The sequence below is a fragment of the Onychomys torridus genome, chromosome 5 (genome assembly GCF_903995425.1).
Source record: "Onychomys torridus chromosome 5, mOncTor1.1, whole genome shotgun sequence".
NCBI classification, from domain to species: Eukaryota; Metazoa; Chordata; class Mammalia; order Rodentia; family Cricetidae; genus Onychomys; species Onychomys torridus.
This window is the reverse complement of record NC_050447.1, coordinates 53,329,328-53,349,220: the sequence shown is the minus strand read 5'-3', so window position 1 is coordinate 53,349,220 and position 19,893 is coordinate 53,329,328. Positions and strand designations below refer to the sequence as shown.

At 42.8% G+C, this 19,893-nt stretch overlaps 1 protein-coding gene across 3 annotated transcripts in view; it reads left to right on the top strand.

Annotated features, from left to right (window-relative positions):
- Positions 1 to 17,272, top strand: part of Gli3 (GLI family zinc finger 3) — a 268,430-nt gene extending 251,158 nt beyond the window's left edge. For all 3 annotated transcript variants that reach the window (XM_036187579.1, XM_036187580.1, XM_036187581.1), the window contains 5 exons: positions 589 to 738; positions 2,046 to 2,210; positions 7,762 to 8,052; positions 11,081 to 11,408; positions 11,846 to 17,272. In XM_036187579.1, the coding sequence (XP_036043472.1) occupies positions 589 to 738; positions 2,046 to 2,210; positions 7,762 to 8,052; positions 11,081 to 11,408; positions 11,846 to 14,166 (3,255 nt within the window). In that variant the 3' untranslated portion in view covers positions 14,167 to 17,272. The remainder of the gene's footprint in view (positions 1 to 588; positions 739 to 2,045; positions 2,211 to 7,761; positions 8,053 to 11,080; positions 11,409 to 11,845) is intronic.
- Positions 17,273 to 19,893: the final 2,621 nt, after the last annotated feature.

Below are 19,893 nucleotides of genomic sequence, written 5' to 3'. Positions count from 1 at the left end.
ACAAGACTTCTAAAACTGGACAGAAACAGTGACTGAGAAACAAATTATTGGATGACCATAGCAGATTGTCTTCCTTAGCACCTTGTTCTCCATGGTTGTTATTCAAGAAGAGATTGTTCTCGATCTGAACCAATGCTGCCTTTTCTTAGGCCTTGTTATGGAATCCAGGGTGCATGTGTGCTCCTGTGCACAACCCCCACTACATACACACACAGAGGAGAATGAGAAAAACCCTTCAGTCCTATGCTACAGACCAGTGGAGAACAGAGAGTACACAGCAGCTCACCCTGTTTTACACACATTTGCTGCACAGCTCAGACTTAACCTGTGCTCTTTAGATTTCAGTCTCAAGTAATTTTCCTGGATGCCAAGCCTACACCCAGTAGTGTCACCCATGCTGGCTACACAGTCAGCAACAGCGAGTCTGTCTTAGAAATGTGTGTACTAGATTTTTTTTTTTAACCATGATGTAGTGCAGTTATTCATGTGTCTTCAAGGCTTAAAATTTGAACATTTTTCCACTTCCTTTTGTTGGTTTGAGAAATGCCTAATTCATTTTGATTTTATTTCTCTTCTTCTCAACCCCAGCATATCAATAATGACCATATTCATGGAGAAAAGAAGGAGTTTGTGTGTCGCTGGCTTGATTGTTCAAGAGAGCAGAAACCCTTCAAAGCCCAATACATGTTGGTAGTGCACATGAGAAGACATACTGGCGAGAAGCCTCACAAATGTACAGTGAGTACACACCTGGGCAGCCTCCATGTCCCCTCACGCAGGCGAGTGTGACACTTCACTCTATAGGTCTGTTCTAGCATTCTCAAGGGTTTTGCATGCTAGTGACCCCAAGTCCTGAAATGGTAGTTGGGCGGTAGTGAGAAGAGAGATGGAGCACTGTCCAGGGAAAGTGCCTTAAAGTGGAGCTTTAGAACAGGACATCTTTGCATAGGGATAAGCAGGCCTAAGATGGCTGACTCTGTGTGCTCATGGCTTCCATGTCTGCCATAACCCCATGGTTCAACATACTACAGGACAAAGCACAAAGTTGATGTGTTTTTCAGTTTAATTTTATTATTTGTGTATGTAGGGGTCAAAGGACAATTTTGAAAGTTGATTCTCTCCTTGCACTTTTATATATGGGTTACAAGTATCAAGCTCAGGTAGTCAGTTTTACACAGCTTGCACTTTGACCCATCTTATGGGCCCTAAGTGGAGCATTCTTTATCAAAAGGGGTATAGCTCATGGAAGAGTACTTAACTGCTCTTTACAGGTCACTAGATGCAGACATAATGCTCCAAGAAAAATAACCCATTTCTGTGGCCACTTACAGTCACCACACAGGTGCACTAAAACTGTTGTATAACATTATTATTAATCTCTGTGTATATGTTATATATAAAACACAGATGAGCTTATTGTCTGTCTCTGTGGTGTCTCAAAATGTACATGCATATATGCTGAAATTTAAGCAAACTCAGGCCTTTTGGGTATGGCATATTCAGCCGCTCTGGGCTATCATCTCTCCTCACTCTTTGCTCAGTCTCCATGCTAGAGTGTAAGCCTCTGGAGTGGGCTGGGGCTGCAGTGAGACTGCACTTTCTCTCAGGGGGTGCTCTGAGCACTGCACAGCCCTGGTACTTTACATCTTAAAGGCCCTTTACAAACATGATCAAATTCCATGGCTTTGTATAGACACAAAGCCATATTAATGAACTTTGTGCTGAATCTGAAATCAGTGGGAATTGGAGGAGATCAGTGAACAGATAATGAAATTCATTGTCCACATTGAGCTGTCTATTAAAAAAAATAGGAAAGGAAAAAAAAGCCTTCAGGAGTTTTACAGGCACTGACAATGCTTTGTCTTCAAGGGCCCCAAGCCACATCTGAATCCCAATAAATGCAGAGTTTAGTGGGGTTTTGTTCCACGGTTTTGAAAAGCTGCTGACCCTTGAAAGGTCAAGTTTTTATCCACTTGGAGAGGGGGTTAAGCACAAGCTGCAGCTTCTATTGTGTGGAGTGGTCCAGATTTACCTGTTGTGTTCAGTTTGAAGGTTGCACAAAAGCCTACTCGAGATTAGAAAACCTGAAAACGCACTTGAGATCTCACACTGGAGAGAAGCCATACGTCTGTGAGCATGAGGGTTGCAACAAGGCTTTCTCCAATGCTTCAGATCGGGCTAAGCACCAAAACAGAACGCATTCCAATGAGGTAAGCCTCCTCCACGGATCCAAAGCAGCAAGCAGAAACAATGAGCCTTCTTGTGGAATATGCATGCTAAAGTAGGTGTGTTCTGTTTTGTTTTCTCTGGGCTGTTCTCACTATGAGTGGGCTCTGACCCCGCAAGTCAAGGTTTGGGGCCTCAGAGATAGACCCTGCTTGAAGAGTAATGCAGATGAAGAGGAAATTTTATAAAAACCCTTTTTGAACTTAGTTTCCTGTTGCTTGGAACTGCCACCTACTGGCCAGACAGTAGCATTTAACTTGGAATTCAGCCTGCCCAGTCTGCCAAAATAGCCTGAATCTACACAAAGTAAGACCCTACACTGACTAAAGAGATTCAGAGCCATCACACTGGCAGGTGACAGCTCACGGCTGAAAGCATACACTCTTAATTTGCTTTCTTGGAGAAAGAAGTGTCATCACATGCATCATTTCTAAAATTATTTCCAGGGAGCAAACAGCTTAAATAAAGTTTGTAGACATCCTAGATCCCAAAGGATCTTGGAAGGCAGTCTTAGAAGCCCAGCTAAAACTTAAGTCAGTTACTTAAGATACAATGAATGAAGCCTCATCGTAGTAGTTGGTTTATGCTTTATTGCTTTTATTTTTAGGCAGTTGTTCCCAGATTACTGATAAGTGTAAAAATGAAAATGGTTCAGATTTGTTTTAGCTAGGCTTTGATACATATCTGCCTGCAAATATATAACATCTCCTTGGAAGTGTAGCTGAAATACTGGCTCCTCTGTAAACTGTCCCTTTAGTAAGTCAAGATTAACAAGCTCCCTCCCCTCATTTGTGGTAGAAATGAAATAGCTAACAGAACATAGTTCAGGCCTGCAAAATGTGTCTTTGGGTGACTTGAAACAGTCTTGGAAAAGGGCAAGTTTACACGTGTGAGACTCTTTGAGTGGCTGTTAGGACCTCATCAGATAGAGATCAGTCTCACTTAGAACCTTGCAGTCTCTAAACCAAGTGAGTCACATTGCTCAGGAGCTACCTGGCTTTAAGCGAGGGAATATAGTCCTGATAAGAGAGGAAAACAGCCTTTAATGAGATTATCTACACTGTCTAAAATGTATATTCAGATCTGGTCACACTTGAAACTCACACTTGTGTGTCCACAGATGCCAGCTCTTTCAAAAGCTTATGATGTGATAAGGATGTATAGGTCATTGAATCTCCTGTTAATGACCTAAGAGATATTGGGGGAGGGAGCGACACATTTCATTTCTTCTGTTAAATATGTTTTTTCCTGGGGGGCTGGAGAAATGGCTCAGTGCTTAAGAGCACTGGCTGCTCTTATAGAGGGCCCAGGTTTGATTTCCAGCATCTACATGGCTGCTCATAACTGTCTGTAACTCCAGTTCCAGGGCATCTGACACCTTCTTCTGGCCTCTGTGGTCACTACATGCAAATGGTGCATGGACATACATACATAATTATATAAGGTTAAATTTTTTTAATAAAAAGGAATGCCTCAGTGGACATTTTTTTAAAAATGCATTTTCCATATAGCTGCTATGTCATTTGATGCTTTTGCTTTGTACCTTTTAGGAAGTCTAGAATGGGCAAATCCATGGACACAAAATAGTATTTGCCAGCAGCTGGAGGCTGAGACAATAAGAGACCACTGATTTTGGAGTGCTAAAATGTTCTAGAATTATTGTACAACATGAAAAATATCCTAAGTGAGGCTGAGTCATATGGTTTGTTTTTTTTGTCAATCCCAATTTCTATTTATAGAGTTTGAAAACCTTTGCTTGGAATTTATTTAGCACAGTAATTAAGTTAGGTATATTTCATATACTTAAATAAAAGAAGGCTTTAATTTAGGCCAACCTCTCCTGCTGCAGGGAAATTTGGTCAGTGAGTATATTGAGACAGTGATGCGCAAATATCTACTAAGTTAGCTTCTCATATTTTATGAACTTAAAACATGTATACACATCTGTTTGCTTTAAGTATGTTCTAGTTATTTATTTTGGTGAGATAAGTATAAGATTATATGCGAGTTAATGTCTCAGGAAACTGGAAGATGTCTTGGCCAGGATTGAGCAACTTATATAAGTGGGTGACTTTGATAATAGCACATAATTAAAGTTCACTCACAAACATACAAGTAACTTTTCTATATAATGCATGCAAGGCTTTGATTATGAAAGCCCAGATCATCTCAAATATATGGACATTAGGTTTGTGTGTGCAAGGCTTTGGTTATGAAAGCCTGGGACATCTCAAATATATGGACATTAGGTTTGTGTGTGCAAGACTTAGGTTATGAAAGCCTGGACCATCTCAAATATATGGAAGTTAGGTTTGTGTGTGCAAGGCTTGGGCTTTGAGTGTGAAAGCTGGGACAGTTTCAAGTATACCAGGTTAGGCTTGTGTTGGAAATCCAGGTTCTTGTAGTGGGTCAGCCCATCATAAACAAATCCCAATACTCACTTGCATTTATTTTTTTTCTTATTTATGCTTTCACTTTTTTGCTATGCTAAGCATAGCAGAGAATTCAACAGGGTATATCCAGAGAGTAATTCCCATACATGAAAGCTATTATGGCATTTCTCTGTCCATGACTTTGTCCTTGCCCCTTTTGGGCCTGTGAAGCAGTGGCCTCTGAAAGGATTCCCTGTTCAGATCATACAGTTTGCATTCTTCATGAAGCTACATTTATGTCCATGCTCCATCTGTCCTTCCAATCTGACCTCTCATAAGCAGAACCTTTGCTATTGACTCTGCATTTTAGCATCTCCTTGTCCTTGTTTTTATTCCTCAGAATCTTACTGTCTGTTTTCAAGACCTCGCTAACGTGCTTCCTCATAGTAAAAGCTCCATTGAGCAAGTGTTTACTAAGGGTCATGCACAGTTGCATGCACCTTATGTACCCATGAGCTTGGGAGTTGAACCCAGATTTTAATAACTGACACCTGATTATCCCAACCAAAAAAGGAGTCTTCATTTGTTGACTATCTTTAGCAGTCAGACTTTATAATGTAAATAATTGCATGGTATAATGTTTCTTACCAGAAAAGAAGATTATGTATACAAAATATAGAGGATTACATAAAGGATTTTTATATTCATTGAAGCTACACATCTTTGTGCACAACAAATCTTGCATATAATAGGACTCACTTGATGTCTGGTGAAAAAAATTTAGCTGGGAAGTGGCTCAGCCCTGTAATCCCAGCACCTGGGAGGCTGAGGCAGGAGACTCATGAACTGATGGCTAGGGTGGGCTGTAGAAAAAGAGCTTATCTTTTTTATAAATTCTATAGTCAGGAGAAGCTCATTGGCAGCTTTACACCAGTACCTGAGTATACAAGTCAAAATGGTAACCATCATGTCAGAAGTTAAAAGACCCAGGACTTGAAAAGCAGACTGCTCAGCAAGTCTGCCATTTGTTTGGCCTGAAGTCTGCCATTTGTTTGGCCTGTTGTTGCATTTTATTGCTATCATGTAATTTCAAGGTCAGACTACACAGTTGTGTTTGTGTGTTTTGTTTTAAAGCATAAACTTCCAGAATCTGTGTTCTTGTGGATTTTTGTGGGTGACCAGTGTGCATGATCATATTCAAGGGTACATGGTTACAGGTGTGCTGATGTGTGTCATTGGTCTTGCAAATGTTAGTTCTAATGAACTTCTCCATGGTCATTACACATCAGCTGTGTCCTCATTTCCAGGCTAATCTTAATATTCGTATGCATGTGTTTATAGGGAGAGTAGCTCTTCAGGTATGTCCTCTGCCCCCTCCTGTGCCTCTGTCCCATGTCCACATACCTGCCTCATGCACTCTGCTGATGGAACAGCCTGTCCCATCAGTGCCCTGAGCAAGCACAGGGTTGATGTACAAACAGGTAAAGGTAATGGCACTAAATATCACAGCCATTCTTCTGTCCCTAATGCATGGAACCCTGTACTTTCATTTCATCATGTATATGCGGCAAATCACAGAGCACCTGAGTAGACATAATTTATAGTTAATGGGAATCAATTCTACCCACCTGAATCTTACATTTGAAGGTGAAGTCTCTCAGGATAATGTTCGAAATCTTCACTTCTCTACATTACAAAATTTCTGCATTTTAGGTTGCACTCAGTCTGGTCTTGGGCTTTTAGTGAAAAAGACATCTTTTAGACATGCATTCTACAGGACAGGGTGCTTAGCAAGGATTAGAGATACATTATTTTAATCATGCTTTTTTATGATGATTTCTTATATACTAGCTTACCTTCCAGTACACAGAAATGGAAGTGCATAGTGCCTTTATGACATTCAGCAAGAGACCATGCCCAGGACCTCTACACACACCAGAATCAGAGAATGTACAAGTCTCTTCAATAAAATGCTGCAGTGCTTATATATAATCTCTCATACTTTAGATTACTTCTAATGCCCAATACAGTGTAATGCTATGTAAATAGTTGCTATATTGTTTAGGGACTAGCAACAGGAAAAACGTTTCTGTTCATGGTCACTGCAAGTGTAAGGTTTTCACACTACAGGTGTGGGTTTAATGTTTTCGATCTGAAGTTGGTTGAGTTTGTGTACATAGAGCCCTTGGGCAGGCAGGGCTGGCATTAGTCATACCAACATCCCCAAACTCTATTATTTTGGAAGTCAAGGAAACAAAATCACCATTCACATTGATAAAGAGCAAATATCACAGTTCTGTGATCTATATGAATGTTTATTTATATTTTTGGTTGTGAGCCTAGCCTTTTAACAGCTGAGCCATCTCTCCAGCCCAAATATTTATTTATAAACATCCCTATGTTTATAACTAATCAAGAGATGTAATCACTGACTCAGGTGAAAATAAAATTAGCGTGAAGTAGTTCTGTCTTGTGGAAAGTCAGAAGAAAGCAGACTGGGAGTCCTGGTTTTCTGTAAACCATTCACCAGCCCTGAGAAGTATGTGGAAAGAGTGTGTGGCTAGTCTATAATGAGGCTCCAACTCTAAAGACCAGAGACCTTCTGGAGGTTTTAAGCCCTGAACACTGAATGGTTGCAATGCTACCCAAAGGAGCACATTTTAGTGAAACAATATGAGAATAGCTCTGGGCAGTTTGGTGTTATGTCTTATTAGTATAATACCTGTGTACAAATAGCACATTTGCCAAGCAAAGAATTATTAGATCTCAGAACCAAGATAAGATAAATTTCTTTATACAAACCATCTCCTGCAAGATGTATAAAACTGCCCTGATAGCATCTTCTTGTAAGCCTCGCTCCATTATCCTCATCAATAGATGGAAAGCCGTGATGCTTCCACTCACAGCATAAATGCTTCCAACAGTGTAAGGGCAATTTACACACTTTTACCACTTTGTGGCTCCCTAAAATAATACCCTATTAAGCTAGATTCTATGGACACTGAGTAGTGTCCAAATAGCCTTTCTAAGTCACTAGATCTGAAAGGTATCTGAATGTTGAAAAAGTGTTTTTGAAAGAATTAGAATTGTAATGAACAACTGCTAAGTCATAGTCACTTTTATAACTATCCATTGACAATTCATTTTTTGTGGCACTTGATAGAAACCGTATGTATGCAAAATCCCTGGCTGTACCAAGCGTTACACAGACCCCAGCTCTCTCCGGAAACATGTGAAGACTGTGCATGGTCCTGAGGCTCATGTCACCAAGAAGCAACGTGGAGACATGCACCCTCGGCCTCCGCCCCCGAGAGATTCTGGCAGCCACTCACAGTCCAGGTCCCCCGGCCGGCCGACTCAGGGAGCCTTTGGTGAGCAGAAGGAGTTGAGCAACACTACCTCAAAGCGAGAAGAATGCCTCCAGGTGAAGACAGTCAAGGCTGAGAAGCCCATGGTATGTCATTCACTCTCCTGTTCTCCCAGAGCCAACCAGGCACATTGAGAAAAACCCAACTGAGCATGTCTAGGGACAAAGCTGCCCCCTCTTCGTTGTATCTGGCCACTCTGATTTGAGGGTCACGAGCCCAGTGACTGAGACTACTCATTTGAAGTTAATCTGCTTAGGAAATAACTTTGCTCAGGAGTTTCTAAGATTCCTACCTGACTTTTAAAACTGATCCAGAGCTGTACCACTTATAGCAGACAGACATGGCTGTCATCTCCTCAAAGTGGCTACTCTGTAGAAAATTATTCCTTGAGCCTGCCTACAAATACGTTTGCTGTCTTCCTTGCCCTGGTGACCCCAATGTGAGTAAGCTGAAGTCCATATTCTTTGGAGCTTGCTTACAGTTCAGTGGAATACACAGATTGAAAAACAAATACAATTCAGACGATGGGGCTTAAACACAGGTCTGTGAAAAGCCTTCTAGAGAAGAATTGCCAATGGGCTATGAGGGCAGAGTTCAGCACGCAGACCAGGGAGAGCTAGTGGGTCCCAGGAAGGGGAGGAAAAGAAGAGATATCAGTGGTGGGGTTGTCAGAGTGGAGGCAGACGATGGCAAGGGTGAGATTCGTGGGTGACAGTGTTATTGGCTCTACCATTAAGTATTGCAGTACAGGTTAGGGACAGTGGAGATGGTCTGCATGTCACCCGAAACCACAATACCTCCCATTGCTAAGTAAGTATCTATAGCAGTTTATCTCAAAATGACTTGATATGTGAATATTTATAAACAAATTATAAAAATTGCATTCGAAGAGATGGAGACTGAACCATATAGTTACAGGTGAGAAAATTGAAGTTCTTCAAAGCTAATCATGTGATCACATTTCCATAATAGCTACTGTGTGTGCATACACACATTTAAATACCAGATGCCTTTGTAGACATGTATTAACAAACACGGTTACATTTCTAATATTTCTTTTGAAACATGTCTTTAATTTGGTCATCATGCTATAAATTAAATTCTTTCTTCTTTTTTCTTATTAATGCAACACCTCTTCTGTCTATTGCTCCCAAATGTCTTGTTCTCACTTCCTAAGGACAGTGGGTAATAAGGTGAGGGAATTTTGGCTTCTCTATTCTTCTTTGTTTTCATTTTAACATGCAAGTTTTCTTCTCATTTCATCTTTCTTTAGTTCTTATGGCTTTGTGATATCTTTGGTGACCATTACTCAGCTCTGTGCCTTCAAACATAGCATGTGAAAAATGCGGTTAGATGATGAAACCCATTGTTATTTTATCCTAGGTCTTCATAATAAGTCACACTGGGTCAACCAAGCAAGTCAAATTCTACTTAATTGCTGTCCTGACTAGCATAAATTCAAGTGTGGAACCAGACATGTACTGTTTACTTTGGAGAAGACCTAGATAAATTTGTCAGCAACTTAACCTCCATTCAATTGTCTGAGTGCATATCAGTAGTGTCCATGCCTTTTTACATGCTCTGTGGAAGTGTGTGAGCATAGTCCTATATACAGATCCATGTACATATATATTCTGCTTGTTCTGTCAAAGAATGGAAGTTTCCCAAAGCTGTAAAAACTCCTGGTACCTCCAGGAGAGCTAGTATCTTAAGACTTTGCTGAGGCAAAATAATTGAGCAAGGCTTTATATACTTGTGATCAGATTTACATATCTTCCTTTGCTCTACTTGGTTGCCCAGGGTGAAGTTACTGTATCACGTGGCACTTACTAAGAAAATATGTATATGTAATAAATAGAGCTAAAAGGATTCCCAAAGAGAGTTACCTCTACCAATACCTTATTAATGCAATTGTACATCCCACCTAAGAATATAATTGTTCGTAGCTCCCGTTTTTATTGGAACGCTGGACAGGATACTGTAAGAACACAGATTAGCCATCTTGGGGGTCTAAACATTGTGATTTACAGTGGTCACTGAACTTCTCTGAACATCACTTTTCTTGTTCTTACAAAGATGTGACCTCATCAGTTGGTACCTTTGCAACTTTACATAAACGGTTGTCCAGTGTGAGAACTATCCTGTGTTCTGTAGGTCTGTTCTCATGGTGCTTCCCAAACCCTGAGATGGGTAGGCTTTTCACCTACTAGCCCAGAAGCCCTGGCATGGACGAAAGTAGTACTTTCTTTGATTGAGACTAGTCAGTAAGATTAAGTTTCAGTTAGTTAGAAAATTGTCTTTCCATGTCTGCTTGGCTAGGATTTGGAGAACACACTGAGAGAGGAACAGTGAAATCATTCAATATTCAAATCAATATTCAAACTCAGGGCCACTATCCATTGTAGCCTTCCTTCCCTTCTGAGTCAGACAGAAGCAACCTCTCACAGCTGCCCTGAACCACACCATGGCTGAAGGTCTATACTCCTGGCAAAATACGGCAGGGAGGAAAAGATAGAATAATATTAGAACCAGGTATGAAGAGCCTAGAGGTACCCTTGTTGGGAGGAGATTATGTGTCCTATGGAGCATCCCTTATATATATATGTTATAACTCAGCCAAAATGAACCCCAGTTGGAACAGTAGTTACTAAAGCCTCTGACCTTGTTGTTAACTTTACCAGGTCTTTATACTTAGGTGCTCTCTGGGATTTACATTAATTTCCAATAGCAACCCTTAACATTGATCCCATTATATACATAAAAATGCTGCTATGGTGAATGGTTAAGAAATTTACCCAGAAATAATGTCCTTGAAGATAGAATTGAAAATGAGGAACTATGTCTGCACAGTTGACATTTGGAACAGGATCCCATGGCTGATAACTCTGATCACACCACATCTAGCATCTTCTACCATCCATCACCTCCCCTGCACCAGCCTGGTGGGCCATTATCATTTGGGCCCAAAGGCTACTTCATCCACCAGCACATAGTTTTTCTTCTCATTTAACCTGCTGATAACCTGAAGGTCTTGACTTGCATGAGCTGTCATTTTGACCTTCTTTCCTTTACCCGTCCTGATGCCATATTGTTCGTTTTCCTTGACCCCAATAGACATCTCAGCCAAGCCCTGGTGGTCAGTCTTCATGCAGCAGCCAACAGTCCCCCATCAGCAACTATTCCAACAGTGGGCTCGAGCTTCCTCTGACTGATGGAGGTAGTGTAGCAGACCTCAGTGCCATCGATGAAACCCCAATCATGGACTCGACCATTTCCACGGCAACCACAGCCCTTGCTTTGCAAGCCAGGAGAAACCCGGCAGGGACCAAATGGATGGAGCACATCAAACTTGAAAGGCTAAAACAAGTGAATGGAATGTTTCCAAGACTGAACCCTATTCTACCCTCCAGAGCCCCTGCGGTGTCTCCTCTTATAGGAAATGGTAAGTTCCACCTTAGACCACATGTCTGTCTGCTCGAGATAGTGCCTTTCCTTTAAGTGTGGCCAGTCCATGCTGAGATGACCGGGGGCCCTTGGTTTCATATTTGTTGGTTTCTCCACAGATCCTAAACTAATGCTAGAACCTCTCTGTGTTAATGTTGAACCATTTACATTGCTTCTCTGGATGGTCCATATTTTGGAAATAATAAAGAATACTGTTTGAATTCTAACGGGACAAGAAAAACCTCAGCAATAGGTGCATTTGTGGTTAGTGCCCAACTCTAGTTTCCCAAACATAAAACCAAAAGAATTTTATCTGTTTGCCCAGTTCAAGGAAATACATACTAGTCTAATGCTTGGGGGGCATGCTTGTCAACACCTGACTTAAGGCATTCTTAACTTAACATCTCTCTTTCCTCCCTCTGTGCCTCCCTACAGGCACACAGTCCAATAACAACTATAGTTCGGGTGGGCCTGGGACCCTTCTCCCGAGCAGAAGTGACCTGTCTGGTGTCGACTTCACTGTACTGAACACACTTAACAGGAGGGACAGCAGCACCAGCACCATCAGCTCTGCCTACCTGAGCAGCCGCAGATCCTCGGGCATCTCCCCCTGCTTTTCCAGCCGCAGGTCCAGTGAGGCATCACAGGCTGAAGGGAGACCCCAGAACGTGAGCGTGGCTGACTCCTATGACCCTATCTCCACAGATGCCTCACGGAGGTCCAGTGAGGCCAGCCAGGGTGACGGGCTGCCCAGTCTGCTCAGCCTCACACCCGTACAACAGTACCGCCTCAAGGCCAAGTATGCCGCTGCCACTGGTGGTCCACCACCTACACCCCTGCCCCACATGGAAAGGCTGAGCCTGAAGACCAGGATGGCCTTGCTTGGGGAGGGCAGGGACTCAGGGGTGACCCTGCCTCCAGTCCATCCTCCTCGGAGGTGCAGTGATGGAGGAGGCCACACATATAGCCGGCGTCACCTGCTGCCTCATGATGCACTAGCAAACAGTGTAAGGAGAGCCAGTGACCCTGTAAGGACAGTCTCCGAGAACATGTCACTTCCCAGGGTTCAACGCTTCAGCAGCCTCAACAGCTTCAATCCTCCAAGTTTGCCTCCATCAGTGGAAAAGCGTAGCTTAGTGCTACAAAATTATACCCGGCCAGAGAGCAGCCAGCAGCCCCGATACTTCCCAGCATCCCCTTGTCCTCCCAGCATCACAGAGAATGTTGCCCTAGAGGCCCTGACCATGGATGCTGATGCCAACTTGAATGATGAAGATTTCCTGCCAGATGATGTGGTACAGTATTTAAATTCCCAGAACCAAACAGGGTATGGACAACAATTGCAGAGTGGCATCTCTGAAGACAGCAAAGTAGGCCATGGACCAGAGGACTTGGACATACCAGGGCTGCCAGACAGTCATGTCGGCCAGCAGTACCCAGCTCTGGAGCAGCCCTGCTCTGAGGGCAGCAAAACTGATTTGCCCATCCAGTGGAACGAGGTCAGTTCTGGAAGCTCTGACCTATCATCCTCCAAGCTGAAATGTGGTCAGCGCCCTACCGTACAGCAGGCTCGAGCCTTTGGGTTGTACAACAATATGGTGGTACACCCACAGAATCCATGGAAGGTTGGGACTGGCCCAGCAGGGGGATATCAGACCCTCGGGGAGAATGGCAGTACCTACAATGGCCCGGAGCACTTTGTAATCCATGGTGGAGATGGACCTGGCCCAAATGGAAATGCTTTCCATGAACAACCCTATAAGACCCAGCAGTATGGGAGCCAGCTCAACAGGCAGCCACTGACTTCCAGTGCACTAGACAATGCCTGTGGTGCTGGGATTCAAGGGTCCAAGCTGAAAGGCAACACCTTGCAAGAGAATGGAGGTTTGTTAGATTTTGGGCTATCCACAGCACCGAATGAATTAGCTGGCAACACAGTGAATGGCATACAAACGCAAGATCACATGGGACAGGGATACATTGCTCATCAGCTACTCAGTGGCAACATGCAACACCAGGGGCCCAGCCGCCCTGGTCAACAGATACTAGGGCCGGTCGGGGCTACTTCACATATCAACATCTATCAAGGGACAGAGAGCTGCCTGCCAGGAACTCAGGACAACAGCAACCAGCCATCGAGCATGGCAGTGGTCAGGGGCTACCAGCCCTGTGCCAGCTATGGGGGCAGCAGGCGCCAAGCAATGCCAAGGGGCAGCCTCACTCTGCAGCAAGGACAGCTCAGCGAAGTGAGTCAGACGAGCAGGGTGAACAGCATCAAGATGGAGGCACAAGGGCAGTCCCAGCAGCTCTGCTCTAATGTGCAGAATTACTCTGGTCAGTTCTATGACCAAACCGTGGGCTTCAGTCAGCAAGACAGGAAAGCTGGTTCATTTTCCCTTTCCGATGCCAACTGCCTGCTCCAGGGGAACGGCACTGAAGACTCTGAGTTACTTTCCCCAGGTGCTAACCAAGTGACTAGCACAGTTGACAGCTTTGAGAGTCATGACCTAGAAGGCGTGCAGATTGATTTTGATGCCATTATAGATGATGGGGACCATAGCAGCCTGATGTCAGGGGCCTTGAGCCCAAGTATCATTCAGAACCTTTCCCACAGTTCCTCCCGTCTCACCACACCACGGGCATCCCTCCCCTTCCCTTCCCTGTCCATGAGCACCACCAACATGGCTATTGGGGATATGAGTTCTTTGCTGACCTCCCTTGCAGAAGAAAGCAAGTTCCTTGCAGTTATGCAGTAGGCAAGGAGGACCACAAGTAGAGGTAAAACTTTAGGACTTGAAAGATTGAATTGACTGTTTGGACTTTTTTTTTTTCTAAGTTCTGTATGTATTTTAGCAATCTCATCTCACCTGACTGGGATGTGTCTCAAGTATATTCCTTTTATGGAAAAGGACTCTGAAAAACCCTAAGGTATTCTAGGGGAGAAACTGTCTTCCATTTCAGTTTTGAATCAGTATTGTGACATTCAAATCACCCTCTTTTTTTAACCTGTAAGCCTGCCTCTGTTGAGTGAACCAGTGTAAATGTGTGGTGTGCATGTTCTTTCTTTTAGAAGAGAAGTCATCAATTTAAAAGATTTGGCCTGCTTCTCCTCTGCTCTCCCAGGAACAGGAATGGATGTGCTTGTGACCAAGGGGTTCCAGGTCCACCTTTTAAAATGTTCCTTCACAGTACTCAGTGACTTGCGTGCATGTGTGGAGAGAGAGAGAGAGAGAGAGAGTGTGTGTGTGTGTGTGTGTGTGTGTGTAGTTCCCACACTGAGTACAAGAATCGAATGAATGGTGGGTTTGAAGATTGTTTGTGGGTGCTCTATAGTTTGTATAAATAGCAGGTTTTTAATGTGTCCCCACCTTGATTCAATTCAGGGCATACTTTTAACAGCTGCACAAAAGTGGAAATCTGGGGATCCTACAAATGAAATAGTTGTATTTCATTTCGATTTTTAGGGGGTTAAATTCTTCTGTAAGTACACATCCCATGCATATGTCTGTGTGGTCAGTTCTCAGTCACCTTTGCATCCCCTCGACCTTTATAAACATTCAGCGTTATTTAGCACTGCCTGCCATGAGAGAGTGGACAGGTGATGGATGTTCAGACAGTCACTCTTTTAGCTCTTTGTAAGAAGTTAGACCAATTATAGATTGAAACAATTGGGTAGAGTTAGTTTGAGACCTGTTTTGTGGATTTGCTATAATGGATTATTGGTCCCATCTCTTTCCTTATTGTCATAGATAACTGAGAATTGATTATATGTAGCTCTAAGTAGGTATTTAAGCAACCCACTACTGGATGTGTCATTACCATTTATTAATTTCACTATCACAAGGGAATATATCTATTCTAAGTGTCCTATTTTAAGAGATGTGTAACACTTAGTTGTAAAAGGCAAAATTCACATACATTGACATTGGAAATAAATTGCTTTAACCATTTTTAGCATTGGAGAGCATGAAAGACAATATTTAGTAGCCATGTGGATTCCAAATACCTTTAGTCCTTAACATGGACTAGTCCTTTTGCTTTGGATTAAGATTTTAAAGATTTACACGGTGCAGCCACTCCTCACATGTAGCTGACACACAGAGTCATACTATGTGTGCACAGAGTACGTGGATTATCAGCATATTACTTTAAAACTGTGGAACCCATCAGCCCCTGACACTGGATCTCTGCCAAGTGATTCTTGACACGGTTGTGTGGCTTTTTCTCTGAAATCCTGCCATTACAATTAGGAGTAGACAGTAAGCCAAGTGTTAGTAATTGGAAGAATGTTATGACCAGTCAAATGTCTATTTTCTCTGATTGGAGCACAGATTTCAATAGGGAGGGAACTTTGCAATTAGGACTTCATGGCTAAGCTAGCCAGTTTGCTTTCTGTTAGATGTCCCCAGGACCAGTAGAACAAATTGTAAGTTCCCCATGCCCTGCAGCCCTCTCCCAGGGGGCTTCTTGTGAATCAAAGGAGACCATAAGCAGGAGGGGACTGCTGGTCTGGGTTCTGGAGGATAAAGCAAGGCCTCTCTCTTCCTCTGACAGGTCACTTTCTCATCACAAAATCACTGACCGATTTTCTGAATTTCACTTGTCAAAACTTTCTAGTCTGGTCTTACCATTTGGCCCAATCCCTTTATTAATTTTAGTTTCAAAAAGGGGGCTCAGGATTCTCCTCTTTCCTCAGCAAGGAGAGTGAGCCTGGCTCCTAGTCACACCCTGGCCTCCTCCAGCAGAGCCCTTTCTAGGTGTAATCCTTGCGAGTGACCTTGAAGTCTCAAGTGTCATGATTTTCCACATTGACCGTCCCTCCTAGAGGGATTGGCGGTGCATAGAACCAGCACCAGTGGGCGCCACCTTACCTTCTGGTTTGCCTTTCGTTTCTTCTTTCTCTAACTGTTCCTTTTCATCCTTGTTTTCTGAGCGCTGTCTTTAGATTTCCACGCAATATCTGACTTTTTCAGTATGAAAATTTCAGAAGGATACAGGTTAAAAACAAAAACAAAAACAAAAAAAAATGGATGGTGGAAAGTATTCTGTCCCAAGATTTCAATGAACTGTCATGATAGTCCAGTGCAAGAAAGGTCATTTGGCCACGAAAACTCCCCCGTGGGACTTGAGATCTCTGCAGGCATGGCATTTCCTGCTCTTTGGCTGTGGCGTTTAGGAGAGACAGCTTTATTCTAGTGCCACTTTCGCTTTTGACTGACAGCCCCTCGGTACTCCTGTTTAGTGTCTGTGTCAGATGGTTTTTGCTTTTCACGCCTTCTTCTAATAAGTAAAGAACTCACTCCCCTGCTTCTCGCATGTCGGCTTGTCCTGAGCCGTGGGTTTTGATTCTTGCAATGTATGTGCCTTATTTTCCGTTTCTCCTGTCGATGAGAAGGACCCGGTGTTTAGTCCGGTCAGCATTCCGAGGCTGCGTGTCCAGACAGTGTTACCAAGAAGCGAGCCCAGGGTTGGAGCGGTCTGAGCTGTTGTGTGACTGATTTCCTGTGTCGTTTGAAGCTGATAGGAGGATGTTCTCCTCTGACAAGTTACCCTTGTATATCCTGCAAATGTGTAAGATAAACTATGTTCTTTTTCTCCACCTTTTTTTAGATTTTTAAAGAAAAAAATGTGTAATCCTTTTTAAAGAACAACACATGTAAATACATTCAAGTATTGTAGGTGTAGAGTTGGTCTGTGATGGCCATGGGCCTTCCTCGGAAAAGCCTGTGGCTGTGCAGTGCTCATAGGCCGCAGGAATGGTCGCCCAGACACGTGAACTCTGCCTTGGCTTTCAGAACCACTTAGTCCTTTTGTAACAAAGAAAAAAAACAAAAAACAAAAATAAATAAAGAAAAATGTTTCTTACAGTGTCAATAAAAAAACTTTGTACTGAAATGTTTTACTGGATTCTTTTTGTTTTCTTCCAATTAATCCCTGTAAGAATAAAAGAATATTTTCTCTGGAAAACTCCCCTGCCTACAGTTGAGTCCAGACTGGACATACAAATTATATTAGTTAGAGTTCTCTAGAGTAAGAGATCTTACAGAATGTGTATATGTAACATAAACTTATATATACGTGTGTGTGTGTGTGTGTGTGTGTGTGTGTGTGTGTGTGTGTGTGTGTGTGTGATTTATTAGAATGACCTGCAGGCTGTGGTCTAGTTAATCCAACAATAAACTGCCTGTGAACAGAAAGTTAAAGAACCCAGTTCAGTCCATGAAGCTGGATGTCTCAGCTGATCTTCAGTATACTCCAGAATCCCAAACAAGTAGGCTCTAATGTCGGTGAAGAAACTGTCTTGCTAGCAAGAGCAAGGGCTGGCAAAGAGACAGCGTCCTTCTTCCATGCCCTTTATGTAGGCTGCAGCAGAAGGTTTGGTCCAAGGTAAAGGTGGATCTTCCCAGCTCAAAAAATACAGAATAAAGGACCCAAATTAGAAATGTGTCTTCCTACTTCAAATAATTTCAGTAAAAATTCCTCACAGGTATGTCCAGTCATTTGGATTTTAGTTCATTCCAGATGTAGTCAAGTTGACAAGTCAGAATAGCCATCACGTAAATTGAGTTTACTGCATTTATCACTAGATGGAGATGAAAATGCTCCACATTCATTGGCAGTGTGAGATGTATACCTCCCATACACAGGGCTGTACAGAGCACACTGGTGGTCCTTGTGTTTCTTATTTTTACTGCTTTGTCCGACTCTGAGGAAGGGTGATAGGGTTTCGCAGTTAACAACGTGTCTCTTTTATTTATTTATTTTTTATTTATTTATTTATTTTTTTTGTATGTGGAGCTGAGGGTCAAACCCAGGGCCTTGTGCTTGCTAGGCAAGCGCTCTACCACTGAGCTAAATCTCCAACCCGTGTCTCTTTTATATACTATCCTTTTACCTAGAGATACACTGACAGATGGAAAATCTGGCATGATAAAGACTTACTTCATTCCCCCCACACCGTTTTTTCTTCAATTTCCATTTTGTTCTATGTGTGTGGGTGTCCTGCCTGCATACAATATGCCTGCACACCATGTGCATGTCTGGAATTCACAGAGGCCAGAAGAGGGCATCCTGGAACTGGAGTTGCATTTAGTCATGAGCCACCATGTGGTGCTGAGAATCAAACCCGGATTCTCTGGAAGAAACAGCCTGTGCTGTTAACCACTGAGCCATCTCTCCAGCCCCTGGAGGCTTACTTTTATGTGGCTTTTAATGAGTCGCTTCAGTCAGAAATCTGTTCGTCTCCTTTGCTTATTCAGCCAGTTTGCAGTAGTGCTCTGCACGTTAACCATCACAGATCTCCATTCCGTGTTGTCAGTAGCAGCACATCTTGGAAGCCACCGACTCAGCACTGTTGTTGAAAAATGTGACGCTGCTGACTGGGTATCCCAAGTCATGGGATCAGAGCACCCCTTAAATCTCAGGCACACAGGAACTTCATCGTGCCTTCCTGGTTCCTAAGGGAAAATTCCATTGCTCCAAAACACTTTGCTTTCACACGTAGATTTCTCACAGAAGGTGTCCAAGTGAATTCAGGAAAAAGTAAGAAAGCATGACACTATACTCTGTCCAGATATAAATATTCAGCTCAAAAAGGTATCATTCAGCATGCCAGAATAAGAAGGACAGTGCTGCTAATGAAAAGGAGGAAAGGCAGGGTTGTACAAGAGGCGTATGTGCTGTATTGTTAGAGCAACAGAACTGACAGGATAAGTACATGTGTGCATGTGTGGTCTGGCTAGTCTTAACAATGGCTGTCTCCCAAAAGAAAGACCAAGAAACCAGTCATTATTCTATCCACAAGGCTGCATGTCTCAGCTGGTCCTTGGTCTGCTTTGGGATCCTAAAGAAGTAGGTTCTAATCCCAGTGAAGGAATGGCTAAGCAACAGGGTAGATCAACTTGCCAGCGAGAGTGAGGGCAAGCAGGCGAAACTCGAAAGCTTCCATGTGGCATGTCAGTTTAGTGGGCTGCCACTAGAAGCGGTGGCCCAGATTTCCTGCCTCGAGAGATCCGGTCAAGAAAACCCCTCACAGGTGTACCCAGCTACCTGGGTTTTAATTAATTCAAAGTGTGGTCAAACTGACAACTGAGATTAGCTATTACATTTCCCAAATGCCCTTTTAATCCCAGAGGGCAGCAGTGAGGATGGCTCACGATTTTCCTTCGAAAATACTGCTGATGATGTAAGTGCTTAATAATAAAGATTCTAAAAAATTTTATGTACGAGGATTGATGAGTTAAACAACTGGATGCAAGGTGAATTATACAAAATCCATTTATTATTTAATTGTATGTTTTCATTGAAAGTAAATTTTTCTCATATAATATATTCTGTTCATGGTTCTGCCCCCATTTCTTCCCAGATCCTCCTCAACACCCCACTCATCCAACTCTATGTCCTTTCTCTCTAAAAAAACAAACAAAAACAAAAAACAAAAACAAATTAAATCAGAATAAAAATTTTTTTAAAATAAAAACACA